We start from the raw sequence: 14,980 nt of genomic DNA, 5'->3' as shown, positions 1-14,980 counted from the left end.
GCAAGACAAGTCGGGCCCAGACAGCCAGGTGTAGGAGGCTCTCTTTCCAGGGGGCCAGGCGGCCAAGTCTTTGAAAAACACCAGCAAGACACATCCCTCACTGATCTGTCCAAGTGTGGCCCTGGTAACAGCTGTGCAGGAGACACACAGGGTAGGAAACATATAAGTCATCCCTGGGCCTGCCCACCAATTTGATTTAGGTGGCCTCAGGCGGGGCCCGACTGTCCCTGTGTTCCCTAGACGACTCCACTGAAGAGCAGTAGACGGCAGGTGCTTTGCATCTACTCAAAAACCATGTCATTCGTTGCCTTGGGGGCAGGGCTTGGGTCATACGCCAACAAGTTCACTAAGGATTAGATAGGACTACAAATTACAGCGATAGGAAAAGATAAAATACAGAGACATAAAGGCCAACACAATCATCATCAACAGCACCATTGACATAATCCTTACGATGCACCATCTCACAGGGAATGACTCTTCATCTTCCCAATCTTTTGGTTAGGAAGATTTGATTATTGTCGCCACTCGTAGATGGGGAAACTGAGGCACAGGGGGTTACGTGACCTGCCTGAGATCACACAGCTAGTAACAGCAGAGGTGGGAGTGGGTGCAAGCAGGCCAGCTCCGGGCAGAGCTCGCGGTCCCTGCCACCACGTTCCGCTGCCACAGGAAAGCTCAGTCAGCTACATCTACACCCTAAGAGCTCGAGCCATGACTCAAAGGAACTGCCAGTGTGCCTCTGAACTGCCCGGCTCTCAAAACACAGGATGAGGTCACTAGTTGGACACTGTCCATAAGAGGAAAGCAAGAAGCAAAGCCTTTCCTGGCTCTGAGAGAGATTCGTCTGTGGGGTGCTCCTGAAGGGCCCCTGAGGGGTCAACAACACCTTACAACACCCTGCAAGTGTGTTAGCATGCTTCCTGTGGGGCTCTTCCCTGCAAGGCGGGGTGCGGCCACAACGGACAATCAAGCAAAAGCAATTCTGCAGGGAACAAAGACCAAGGAGTGTGGGCCAGGAGAGCTGACAGCTCCCGGAAGGTCCAGCCTGACGGAAACGTAAAATCCAGACTATGATCCTAGAGAATCCTATCCTTCACACTCCCCTCCATGAACAGGCTTCCTTCCCAAACCAGCCAAGGGCTTAGAAAGAGGTAGGGGGCAGGACACTGGAGATTACCTTGGGTGAAATCTGGGAGTACAAATATTCCACAGAGACAATCAAAGGCACACAATATTTAAAACATAACAAACGGAGACTATCAGTCTTTTCATTCATGACGGGCACCACTGCCTTTGTGCCAAGAAAGCCGTCCCCATGTCCCAAGATCTAATACACGCTCACAAATACTTTCACCCAGTTTTCTGTGGGTGCGTGTATGTAGATGACACGTGTGTGTCCACATTTTTACATTTAATTTTTTTTTACTGAAGAATCTTTGACAATTAAAAATTGTATATATTTAAGATGTGTATTTTGCTGATTTGATACACATATATACGTCATGCCATAATCACCACCATCAAGCTAATTCATCTCAGAGGGTGATGGGTATGTGAAGTAGCTTGATTTTCTTTTTCTTTTTTTGGTAGTGAGATTATAGATGTCCCCCCCTTCGTGGATTTCAGGTACGACATGTGACTCTTGAATCCGTCTGAAAAGGCTCTAGGTGTAGAACGTGAGGGAGAATCTGCGGCTGTCGCGTCCACGGCGTCCACCGAATCAGCAGGGCACTGATCCAGCAAGAGTGGTGTCTTCATTTTTTTTTTAAGATTTTACTTATTTATTCGACAGAGAGAGAGAGAGCCAGCGAGAGAGGGAACACAGTCAGGGGGAGTGGGAGAGGAAGAAGCAGGCTCCTAGCGTTGGAGCCTGACGTGGGGCTCGATCCCAGAACGCCGGGATCACGCCCTGAGCCGAAGGCAGACGCTTAACCACTGCGCCACCCAGGCGCCCCAAGAGTGGTGTCTTCATAAGGACAGAGTCGCGTGTGTACACGCACGCACACAAGGACACAGGAGAAGCTGTCTACAAAGTGAGCAGGGAGGCCTCGGACGAAATCAACCTGCTGACCCCACGATCTTGGGCATCTGGCCTCCAGAGTTGTGAGGAAATAAATTCCTGTTGTTTAAGCCACTCGGTTTGTGGTACTTTGATATGGAGGCCCTAGCAAGCTCGCGCCGGGGTTACTATTTTATATCAAACTTCTATTAGCTAGGCTTGCCTATTTTTTGCCTTGCGCACTAACTGTAGAATCATTTTGTCAACTCCCGTGCCAGAACTCAAGCAGACTCTTACCTGGAGCCGAGGCTCTGCGTATGGGGGTTATGAATGCCTTTCAAATTTCTGATATGTTTTTCTATGTGTTTGCAACTCGTGTAGAACGAACATGCCGTGCTTATTTAAGCTAAGGGAAATATTGACATTTTTCCTTTAGAAAGAAAAATATGGAATTTGATTTTAAGTGGTAGACTGAACACATTTCCCCACATCTCCACAGAAACCCCACAGAAATGAAAACATAAAAGTACAAAGAAGAAATAAACCTATTATCTAGAGAAATGAAGGAAGGCCATCTGAAGAGAAAATATTTGAACAAGTCTCTGGAAGACAACAAGTGGATGAAAGTGCATTGATGGGCAAGATGGCAGAGGAATCCTTGGGCTAGAACATTCTGTGAGTGCCGCAGAGGGGCTCCAGGCTACTGCGCCCACTGGGACCCAGACTCAACGTTGGCACCCAGCAAGGACGGGGGGCAAGAGGGGCTGAAAACCAGAAGTAACTAAATTCTGTAGACGAGACACCCACTCCAGGTAGACCTCCTCCCACTCTCCCCTCCCTGAGCAAAAGCAGAATACTTAGCTCCAGTCAGAGCTCAACCCTTCCCCAAGGAGACTGCGTTAACCCCCTAGCGAAATGTCAGGCACCCAGGGTGGTGGGTGCTGGTGCTCTCATCCTAAGAGGGGACGCAGGTGGGACAGCCACCGTGCAACCATGGGGACCAAAGTTACACACGGAGAAAGTAACGCAGGAAGTCAGAAGGAGCTAGCCACAACATGAGATACAAGAAAAAACAAAATAAAATAAGCTCCTACTTGCCTAAGCCCCTGTGGCCAGAGATTTCTGTCACCTGCAGCCAAATACAACGTTAACTGGTAATAACCAGAGTAGGAAGGTGTGTACCTAAGCTTAGTCCTCCTCTTATACAGAGAGCATTACTGCCCGAACGTGTCAACACAAGGAGTAAAGGTGGAGTAGTATGTAGAGTTACTGAAATAATCGGCAGCAGAACTGAAAACAGAAATGACTAGCCACGGCCGGCTTTGGGGAGGGAGATCAAAGACACAGAGGGATGGGAGACTACTGCCTCTCTTTGGAAGTTACGCCATATCATTTTATTTTCCCCATATGCACTCAGGGCTGTGGTGATGAGCAGGCTTTGTCTGCACAAAACCGAAACTAGCCAAGCGGGGGAGGGCAGCATTGAACAGTGTTGGAAACTGGAGCAGGGGAGCGAGGGGAGAGCAGCTTTAGTCTAGACAATGAGGAATCACGTCTGTGGGAGAGATGGCCACCTGTCAAAAAAAGAAGAAACAAAAAAAACCTTCCTGTCCGTAGTATTGCATACGGTTGCTCAGCCAGGAACTTGCCCAGCCTCTCCTGCATCCAGGGGCCACGGCACTAGTCCTGGCCAATGAAATATGAGTGTTGCATATTACTCTGAAGCCAGAATTGTTATCTTTTACCTTCCAGCAAGGAGAAGAGGAGGAGTCTGAGGTCCCAGGTCATGGCAGAGCCATGAGCTGGAAGGAGCCTGGGCCCCCGAGTCTCCGCCTGGAGGAGAGCCTGCCAAGCGTGAACTCCCACACTGGATGTGAGCGAGGGACCATCCAGCATGCTAAGCCACTGAGACGTCTGTGCGTGACAGCACCTAGTGATACCGCACCAAGACCACACTGTCTAGGCTAACAGTTTGGACAACGTGATCCTGCCCCGACCAAAAACTTAAATTGCACACCTCCTCCTTCCTGTAAACTGGGCTTTTGTTAGCGCGAAGGAGAAAGATGTTCAGAGAAACGGAGTGAGGGGCTGTTAAGCCAACGTGAGAGATTTCTGTGGGCACCAGATGTAGAAAGAGCAGTATTAAACGGATTATATAGATCTTAGTGACAGTAATTTTGACCTCCTATAGGCACCATCAGCTGTTAAACAGTAGGAAATGTTGAAGACCTTGTTCTAATTTCCATTTATATTTATTCTAAATTGGACACCTCAGAGATTGTTTAAATAAAAAAGGGAAATTCACTAAGTGATGCTGACAGCTCGGCCCCTGTCTGCTGGGGAGGCTGCTGAGGCTCATAGAGGCAAAGGGACAGCTGGGCTAGACCCCCAGGCCTGCCACCAGCTCAACTGATATACCCAGACAAGTCACTTCATCCCTCTGAGATTCAATTTCGCTCTGTGGCAAATGGGGTGTCACCTCCTGCCACCCTCCCTGCCACCATGAAGGAAACCTAGCCTGTGACTTACTATTGTATAACTCCATTTAGAGGAATGTCATATGCGGAGCCCACTTGCTTTGGACTTCTCACTTGGTCCGACCTGACTTCCCTTTATCCAGTCATTGTTGAAATCAAAAGTGATTCTTGGGGCGCCTGGGTGGCTCAGTTGGTTGAGCATCTGATTCTTGATTTCAGTTCAGGTCATGATCTCAGGGTCATGAGATCGAGCCCCTCGTCGGGCTCTACACTGAGTGTGGAGTCTGCTTGAGATTCTCTCTCCCTCTCCCTCTGCCCCTTTCCTGCTCTTGCTCGCATGCGCTCTCTCCCTCTCAAAAAAAGAGGGGAAAAAAGTGACTCTTTCAGGTCACAGAAAACCCATACCAAGTCAAAACAAAATTAGAATTTAATGGCAGTCAGAGCTGGGGAGTCTAGGAGCTGGCTAGCATCAGGCCTGGCTGGATTCAGCCTCTAAAGTGTGTCATTGTCATGGGTTTTCACAAATGTCTTCAACCGGAGAGTGGGTAAACAAACGGTACATCCACTAAATGGGAAAGTACTCAGCAATAAAGAGTGCATAGGATGGATGCACAACATGGATAAATTTCAAATACATTCTGCTGAATGAAAGAAGGCAACCGCAAAAAGCCACCTACTGTGTGATTCCACTTACGTGACGTTCTAGAAAAATCTCAACCAGAGGGATGGAGAATAGGTCACAGACTGCGAGGACTTATGGGCTGGGGAGGGTCTGACTATAAATAAATAAATAAATAAATAAATAAATAAATAAATTGAAGGTGGGGTGGGGTGATGGAACTGCTCTGGATCCTGGCTGTGGTGGTGCTTACACAAAGTTTGCATGTGTCAGAAACTCATAGAACTATATGCCAAAAAGAGCAAATTTTACTGAGTGTAAATTTGAAAGTTGTTTTTTAAGATGCATTCTTATCCGTCGCTCTGCTCTCTTCCATGGAGCTGGTTTCGTTCTCAATATGCACGTCGTAGCACCACTAGCACCGCTGAGCCTCACATTTTCCTCCCTTCACATCCAACAGGACCACATCACAAGGAAGAAGCCGGCAGGGCATCTCCCTGTCTCTGACGGGTCACATGCCCATCCCTGAACCAATCACTGTGGCCGGAAGAATGGCCCGTTCTGATTGGCTCAGCCAAAGTCCCAAGTGGGGGGGGGAAGCATCACCAGGGGACCATTTTGACAAGAAGAACGAGGATGTTCTTTGTAGGAAGCAACACAGAAATCCACTCAGTTGCCCAAATAGAACAACTTCCACTAGATCAAGGCTAATTTCTTTACTGCTAGTACCACTCTCAATAAGGTTGGTGTTTAAAAAAAGAGAAATCAGGAATACACCTGTGGTCACAAACCAGACATTTTAGCGATTACGCGGAACAAATGAGTCGAACCTTCAGAGTTCGACATACTCCGCTCGAAACACAAGTTGGCTCATCTGAACCCAAGACCCGCAATAAACCAGCATCCAGTGCAGGGCTGATAAGTTTACTTCAGAATACTGAGTCTCCAAAGTGATCTCGGCAGGCAGCGGTAAGACAACTAGACACCTGGCCCCAAGCTCAGAAGAGCCCGTGCTTGTCACACTCCACACCTCTGAAATTCTTCAGAGCCTGTCTTTGAACTTGTGCTTTAAGTGCAGAACAATGGGACAGGAAGCAGACACGCAAGCTTGCTCACACTACACTCGTCTGCTGGCCCTCGCTGCTCTGTTTGCACACTGCAGTCTGGATGCCCCAGAAGCCCAGATTTCCGGTGGACCCACGACACGGGGGAGGTCACTGAGACCCACAGCAAGCACTGATGAGTGGGCTGCATCTGAGACGCATGAGCAGGGGCACTGATAGCTCGGAGAAGCCATGCTCTCCGTTCAAACCAGAACTTTCTTCGAATGCAGAAAAAACAGCAAAGTGCTATAGAGCGTGTGCCCAGCGCGGTGGACGCAGCTGAGTTCGTTCTGTGCAGCATTTCCACGGTTGTGGGAAGAACAAAATGCATATGCACATATGAGCTCCGAAATACGAAATACGACTGGTGTCGTTTTGAGGATTCTGCATACGGGCTAATTGCTCTTCTACTTGCATTTACAACTGGTATTGTGCAATCAAAAAATGAATGGTACACCACATTAACAGAATGAAAGATTAAAAATCCTACGACCACCCAGACAGATGCAGAAAAAGCATTGGACAAATGCAGCAAAACACCGCTAACCCATGCTAGCTCGGGTCAGTCCAAAATCATTCATGGATACCTTTCCTTCTCTTTCTTAATTTTTTCAACGCAGTCCACTCTTTTCAAACATGCAAAGTAACTAAAGGAAAGGAAACACAGGTCTGGTCTTTGTGGCTGGTCCCTAGAAAATCTGCTTTATTGACTCTTTAAGATTGTTTTTTAAGGTGGGGGGGCACCTGTGTGGTTCAGTCAGTTGAGCGTCCAACTCTTGATTTCAGCTCAGGTGATGATCTCAGGGTTGTGAGATCAAGCCCTCAGCATAGAACCTGATTAGGATTCTCTCTCTCCCTATGTCCCTCCCCGCAGCTCGTGCACACACTCACTCTCTCTGTCTCAAAAAAATTTTTTTTAATTTTAAATACTTTTTTAAGGGTTAAGAGTTTAAACAGCATGATCTCACTGTCATTAAACATCTCTCCCACAATCCTACTGACTATCTGGTTACTTGAAAACCCCATTTCACCTATAACAAAAACAAAAACAAAACTTAAGCCCATTTCTTGCTGCATTAATTTCTCGCCACAATCAAGCAAGTAAAGGAGCCCAGGGATGCAGGGAGTGCAGAGCAGTGATGAAAAGACAAGCAGAGGGTGAGGCCTGCCTTTGAGGAGCTTCATTTTTAAAATAAGAAGGGAAGACAAATCTACACTTAAAACACTGGTAACAATAAACGAAAAATGTGTATTGTTAACTTGCCTGATATAGATTATATGTGTTGCCAAATCTCAGAGAAAGAATAGATCAATACTGGTTGGGCAATTATCCCAAATTTACCCTTAGTAGTATCCAGTGGATGAAATATGGGTAGCAATAATAATAACAGTGATAACGAGCAAGTCTCCTGTGCCGGCAGTGGCCCAGACACTGGTAACCTGCTTCACGTGTATTAGCTCTGTACACGGTTATTCTTTACACGATTCTGTGACATAGGGTATTATCTCATATTGTTTTATTTTTACTATAATTAAATGATTTTGTAGTGTTGTTTCCATTTTATAGGTTAAAAAAGGAAGGCACAGAGATGTCAAGAAACATGCCTAAGGTCACACAGCACGTAAAGGGTGAAGACCAGGCTCTACCCAGTGTTCTCTCTGCAGGCTCCAGAAACCGGTAATGCTTCTGCTGGTTTCCCTCTGCTCCGCTGCAGGGCTGCAAAGGCCCAGACTCAGCTGATGTGGGAAACAAATGCAGAAGAAAAATTATTACATTTCCTTACTACCGACAGCCCATTGACAAGTCCTTGAAACAGGCAGAGTGATCTTCCTCTAGGGACTCAGCTGTCTCGATGTTAATACTTTGCTAAGGGCAAAAGGCAGTCCTAGCCTGACCCCCCCCCCCCCAGATGCTGTGAGTCTACTTTAACATACAAAAATTCCTTTGGAAATTTCCTTTATCTCTAACCCCCCTCCAAGATACGTGTTGGCAATCATCCCCCAAGCATATGGCCCACCGATATACATCTGAAGGGTCTCATGACTGTGGTTTTATTAGACGGTAATAAATGACCTTTTCCCAACAACAGCTAGCCCCTCAAGATTCTGGAAACCTTCTTTCCAAAATTCCTTAGAGACTTACGTTATCCCAAACCCCCTCCCAACTTGAGGGTTTATAATGGGCCATTCCTCACCACCCCGGTGCAGCGCTTCCTGCCCACGCACACGGGTCCTGTCCCCGTGCTTTCATAAACCACCATTTTGCACCAAAGACGTCTCAAGAATTCTTTTCTTGGACGTCGGCTCCGGACTCCACCCCACCCCACCCCACCCCGCCTCACCAATATCCCACAACCTCATCATCAGCCACCTCCTTTCTCCCAAAGCAAATAAGGGCTCCGTTAAAGCTTTTGACAGATAATATTGATGTGGTTTTGGGATATCAGTGAGGTTCAGCGGGGTGGAAAGGACCCTTGGCAGAAAGAGCCGCTGCTCCGGGTTGTGAGGGGTGGCTGCTTATATACTATGGGTTTGGGGGAGGGAAGGAAAAAGGGAGGTTGAGAAAGTACTTTCATATGTTAAAGGAGACCCACAGGATACCAGAGGCCTTGCCATTGTCAAGTTCAGGTTGTTTTTCCCTCTAGCAAGGCATTCACAGGAAGATAGTTGGGAACTGCCTGGAGGAACATTACACTCTGCCCGCTTCAAGTATCTGTCAGTGGGCTGCAGGTTGTAAGGACGGTTCATTGTATGCACATTTCCTTCTGGAAGCTCCGTTACTGATAGAAATGCTTTGTTCTTGTAGATCGCCAAGACATTTGTAAACTGAGGGAGACTCCTGTCTTGCAGGATTGCGATCTCTACAGGTTATTCGTTTTTCCTTTCCTTAGCTTTAGGGCAGCCAGGGGTGCCTGTGGAATGTCACATATAGCCCATGGGGGGGGCCATGCAGCTTCTGCTTTGTCCTCAGCTTGCCTTCTCTTCCCTCATCAATATGGCCCAAACGCCTGCAGGGTAAAAACCATGAAGAATAAAGAACGCAAGGCAAGGAATGGAAGCTTCCTCCCCACACTGGCCCGGGGGGGGGGGGGGCTAAGCGAGGAGCCTCTGTCGTAGGTAAACTTGCTTCTCAACAAGAGCCTGGGGGGAGGGGTCATGGTGGGAACAAAACAAAAAACTCTCAGCTCCTCTTTTCTCAGGTTTAATTCATTGTCGGGCAGTCAGTCTGGGAAGACAGGGGCACGGGGGACAGGAGTCCAGGAGGTGGAGGCAGATGTAGGGGTCGCTGCGCGGGTGCCTGCCCCCAGCCCAGCTGCCCCCTGACCCCATCCCCTCTGCGGTGGCCTGTGCGGGACGAGGGGCCTCGTGTGCAGCAACACTGCCACCTAGTGGCCGAGGCTGTCGCGGCTGTGTGACAGCAGGTGGTCGGTTCCCCATTTCCAGAGCGGAAACCCAGACTTGGGGCGATTTGGGGATGCACGTCAAGGCACACTGCTGCTTTCTGACAGAACGCCCTTTAAACAAGCATGATGACTCCACATCACGGGACTCCTGGTTGGCAAGTCACAGAAAGCCCGGTGCAGACAGCTTCAGGGAGATGCGTGTCCCCTCCTCCAGGAGGCCCTCCACTACTGAGCCCTGGGAGGAGGTGAGCATGCAATCCAGGGAGGGGACCCGTGTGACCTTGCCCACACCTGTGGCCTGCTGTCCGCCAGCAATCCTGCGCCTTTCTCCCTGAGGAATCACACAGAGCAGGGGAAATGGTTTGGGCCTGGATCAGTGGCATGCTTCCAGGGAAATCTGGTGGCTTTATGAAAAGGCCTTTCCTTTATTTCACATGCATTCGCTCCAAGAGGAAATCCCCTCTCTCAGGCCAAACTGCTCCTGTTACCTCCTCTCACAGGCCACCAGAGCAAGTGACCATGGCTGGAAAGTCAGGCCACCTCTGGGCCAGCGGGTCACCACGGTGAGCACCTCAGCCCCCCTGAGGAACACGGTGAAAGGAGGAGACGGGAACATGTTCTACCTCCTTGGGTTTTATGGGTCTCAGATGGGCTGGGTCAGGCATGCCCGCCTGCCTTAGTCAGCTCGGCTGCTATAATACCAGGCAGGGGGGTTTAAACAACAGACAGTCAGCTCCTCACTTTCCTGGGGGCTGAGGAGTCCAAGATCAAGGTGCTGGCCAATTCAGCATCCAGTGAGAGGCCGCTTCCTTGCTTGGAGACGGCCAGTTTCTCCCCGGGTCCCCACATGGCACACAAAGGGAGCTCTGGTGTCTCATCCATACCTTATCAGGGCACCGATCCCATCATGGGGGTCCTACCCTTGTGACCTCATCTAACCCTAATCATCCCCAAAGGCCCACCTCCTCAGACTGTCACACTGGAGGTCAGGGCTTCAGTTTACAAATTCTGGGGGGCACATAACACCAGTGCATACTGCTGTTCACGCATCAGGTGCTCACTGAGGGATCAGGGGCACAATGGGCCAACGCAGCCTCGCCCTGGCAGAGCTCAGCCTCACCGGGGCATGAACTAAATGAGCCATTCCTTAAAGAAAAGCAAGGGTGTGACAGCGGGTGCCACTTGATGGAACTGAGAAAGACAGGACCTCCAGACAAGGCTGGATAGTGTCTCCCAAAATCCCCATCCTCTCGCAACCTCAGAATGTGACCTTAGCTGGAAACAGGGTCTTTGCAGATGCAATTAGGTCATGTCGGATTAAATCCAATGATTGGTGCATTTTTAAGAGAAACGAGAAGGATTATCACAGATACAGAGAAGACGGCCATGTGAACATGGAGGCAGAGATCGGACTGATTATGTCCACAAGCCAAGGAATGCCGGGGGCCCCCAGGAGCTGGGACAGAGGCATGGGGTGGGCTCTACCTAGGTGCCTCCGAGAGGAATGAACCCTGCCGGCAGCACAAGTGTGGAATTCTGGCCCCCGGAACCATGAGACAATGCGTTTGTGTTATTTTAAGCCCCTCCATTTGTGGTCACTTGTTGCAGCAGCCCCAGGAATCTAACACAGCACCCAAGGACAAATGGAATTAACCAGGCCTAGGGATGGGAAAGAGGGTTCTGGGCAGAGAAAAACAGCAAGGGCAAAGGGCAGAGGTGGGGGAACATGGAGGCCTGCCGAGGGCCACGAGGGGCAGTGAGGCTGCAGCAAGTGTCAGGGGAGAGGGAGAAAGAGCTCCAGACCAGGCTGGAGAGGAAGAAGGGTCCAGGCCACGCAGGGCCAGCTGGAGGCCCCTTGATTCCAGGGGCAAAGGAAAGGCACTGAAGTGGCTTACATCACAGGAACATGGCACCGTTCGACGCAATCCGGCAAACCCTCACCCTGGAATGATGGAGAATGGACTAGAAGCAGGAATGACGTGGGCAGAAACAGATTCAAAGGTCCTGGTCATAGAGCGTGGCGACCTTGTTATATAAATGAGCCAAAGATGGCCCCCTGAAAATGGGCTCCCCATATTTCTTCCTTCTTCAGAGGAGGCTGGTACCATTACTTCAAAGATCGCTGGTGCCAAACTCCATTTTTTACACATCGAAGTTCTTTAAATATAGCCCAAATCAGCGTATTTTTAGCCACGCAGAGCCTGCTGTCTTGCATCCCCCATGAAACTGCACCAACATCTGCTCCCCATGAATAAGAAACACCCTGGGCTACAGGAGACCCTCTGACCTGGAGGCTCCCACCACGCTGAGAGATGGCATTCAAACACAAGCCCCCTGCCCAGGTCCCTCCTCCCCCACGAGCGCTCGTCCTCTTTTTCCACCTGGGCAGGGGCCTCTGTTTCTGGAAGAGTCTCCTCGATGGGGGACTCCCCGAACACACAACCTGTCCGAGTGCTGCCCGAATAAAGCTCGAGGTCGCTGCCATCCCATGGTCACATCTTTCTGTTTGGTCAGCTCTGATATCCCCCAACTTGTCACCGTCTGAAGAAAGGCCGCCAGGATGGAGAGATACCGCCAGATGCTGGCAGGCTGTGGAGATGGACTGGACGTGAGAGAGGAGGAAGTCAAGGTGTCGCTGGCTTTGGGCAGGGGTGAGGTCGGGCCAGTCACTGAGAGGAGGGAAGGCACTGGGGAAGCTGACGAGCTCTGCTTGGGGCACAGTGATCTGGAGACATGTGGGAACCCCCATACCCCTGAGGACATGAGGGAGAGGCTGAAGCTCAGGACAGAGCTCTGAGCACAGACATGGGGGTGTCGTCAGGGGGAGGTGGTGACTAAGGTCATTGGAAGAAGGGGCAAGGGACCTGCCGAGTGGGAAGAGAAACCTAGGAGAGGCCCCACCAAGCACGGGCCTGGCAGGTGCCCAGGAGCCTGCAAGAAGGCTTAGAGGGGCATCCCAGGATGCGGGCAGGTCACATAGTCAGAAGGGCCATGCCACCCGGGGCAGGCTCTGGGAGGAGGGAGCTGTTACTGAGAAGCAGCTCTGAGGACCTGGGGGAGGGGGCAGTTTCGGGGGAGCGGTGCTGGCACAAGGCACAGTGGTGGTGGTGAGGGCCAGCAGAACACGAGGAAGGGAAGCACGGGGAACAGACAGCTCTTCCCAGAACTGTGGCTGTAAAGAGAGGGTCCAAAGAGGAGTTAGAAGGTCTGGACCCAAACCCCTCCCGCTCGCTCCAGCTCATTCCCTCTGACATCCCTGGTAGAGACAGAAGTGATGTCCCTTCTGGACCTTCCACTGAGGTCCCTGCAGGATCTGGGGCAGGGCCTGGGCCTCAAATCTTTGGCTTTCCTCCAATCTCCCAATCCCTAACTCCTGCCACCCCCTTCAAACAGCATCAAGCTGATGTTTACCACTCAGGTTGCTATGACAACGGAATGTCAGAGTGTGCTCCATTTTGAGCTCATACTGTCTTTACTGAAAACAGGTCAATGAGGAGGGCAGGTAGCTTTTCCAGCAGAATCGGAAATACTGAAATAGAGAATGTTGAGCCCAAGACCAATCACTCAAGGAAAGAGTAATTCTTCTCCCCCCAAATAATGAACACATCTCAGATCAGTTCTTCTGAAGGTCAAAGGCACAGGGATAGGCCAAGGGCCAGATCCTTAGGAGTCGCATTCTTATTATCGGGTATTTGTTCGTTGCCTTTCCAACATCTCTGTCTCTTCCCCCTTCAGGAAAACTTGAGTTATTTGGTCATCGATGGTCACATGACCCAACGCAGGGATTAAGGAAGATAGGAACATTCTAATGTGTGCAGAGGCTCCCAAAAGAGCCCTCCCCTCATCTCAGGGACAGTGTGGTGTGGGGATGAGAGTCCAGAACAGTGGAAGGGCGTCACCCCACTGAGCAGGGCCCAGAACTGCAGGGACCACCGGCGGAGCCCACACCAGGGAAAGCAAGCCGCAAGCCAGCAAGAACCCAGGTCCTTAGAGAGACAGTCTGAACCTCGACGGAGCACCCCCTTCTGTTTGGGGAATCCTTGGATATACACGACTCGTTCCGCGAGGCACGTCAAGGAAGAGCCCATGGCAGCCTGTGAGGCTCCATGATTTGTGTATAACGAGAAACTCCCTCCAGAAGACAGGGAGCCAAACACTGGAAAAAGAAAACAGAAAGTTCCTTACAAAACAACAAAGGGTAAGGGGCAAAATACAAGAAGTGAATCCCCTCTTCAGAGTGCTCAGCCAGCTTCAGATCACATAAGAGGCCCCGTGTTTCTGGAATCTTTGCAAAAACGTCAAATTCCTGATCAATGACTTTCAAATGCCACAATCCATGCATTCAAATAATAATTCTTTGAATGCTTAATGAATACACACATTGACAAACAGATTACTTTCTAATCATTTCTCCAGTGTTGCCACTTCTTCAAAAACAGGCCCAAACCAAGCCCATCTGCACCAGAAAAATCACTCCCATTTCCATAAAGCAGGTGCTTTTAAAGCAGTCCTGCTCCTGCCCAGTTTGAGACGCTTCTCACACAGTCCCTCATTCTACGGTGCATCGAAACGCTGATGTTTTGATGAGAACTCCAAAGGCTTCTTGTCGGCTGGGCTGTTGTGCGTTCCTCTGGGTTTCCAGTGTTTGTGTTTCTACCTCACCCGCATGTTGCCAGGACATGAACAATGTAAGCAACTGGCAGATTGTCCTGAGAAATCATTTGCATTCCTGATTCAATTTGCAAACACTGTAAATATGACAGAGTGTCCCAGGCTCGACATCTTCCTCCCCTCATGACCAGCTGCCTCCGTGCACAGGACCCCACACACGCTCTCTGTCTTGCATTTCGGGCAGAAAATGTTCTATGCCGATGAGCCCAGAACAAGAACTGGCCCAAAGGAGTTTTGTTCAAATCCCACTGCAGTTGGGATTGTTTTTTCCCTGAAATTAGGAGATCCCACATCTTACTTTTTACTTTTTCCCACATCTTTAATTTTGACGAAAGTCCGAAAGACCAGACTTTAGCTTCTACTGCAGTTTGGTGAGGCTATGAGGACACAATGTCATTCATCACCGGAAGGAATAAAATGGATAATTTGGCAAAACCCATCCAAAATTAATCTGCACACACCCTTTGATCAACTCCACATCTCAGAATTTATCCTAACTATACCTGCACATGTGTGAAATGACATCTGCACAACATTCTTCTTGGAGGCGATCATACCAGCTAATGGTTTTAAATAGAGTTTCTGTGTGACTACCTAAGCACTTTCTGGGTGCTGGGCACCTGGGGGGGGCTCAGTCAGTTAAGCGCCCGGCTCTTGACTTTGGCTCAGGCCATGATCTCAAAGTCGTGAGATCAAGCTCCACA

The 14,980-nt window shown here is 49.8% G+C and overlaps 1 protein-coding gene across 1 annotated transcript in view; it reads right to left on the bottom strand.

Moving 5' to 3' along the window:
* TMEM132B (transmembrane protein 132B) overlaps positions 1-10,221 on the bottom strand; it is a 222,794-nt gene extending 212,573 nt beyond the window's left edge. The window contains exon 1 of the mRNA XM_040619421.1: positions 10,094-10,221. Coding sequence (XP_040475355.1) covers positions 10,094-10,221 — 128 coding nt within the window. The remainder of the gene's footprint in view (positions 1-10,093) is intronic.
* Positions 10,222-14,980: the final 4,759 nt, after the last annotated feature.

The sequence above is a fragment of the Ursus maritimus genome, unplaced genomic scaffold (genome assembly GCF_017311325.1).
Source record: "Ursus maritimus isolate PB19 unplaced genomic scaffold, ASM1731132v1 scaffold_33, whole genome shotgun sequence".
In the NCBI taxonomy this organism is placed as follows: domain Eukaryota; kingdom Metazoa; phylum Chordata; class Mammalia; order Carnivora; family Ursidae; genus Ursus; species Ursus maritimus.
The sequence above is the reverse complement of the archived record's forward strand: the minus strand, read 5'-3'. Positions and strand labels throughout refer to the sequence as shown.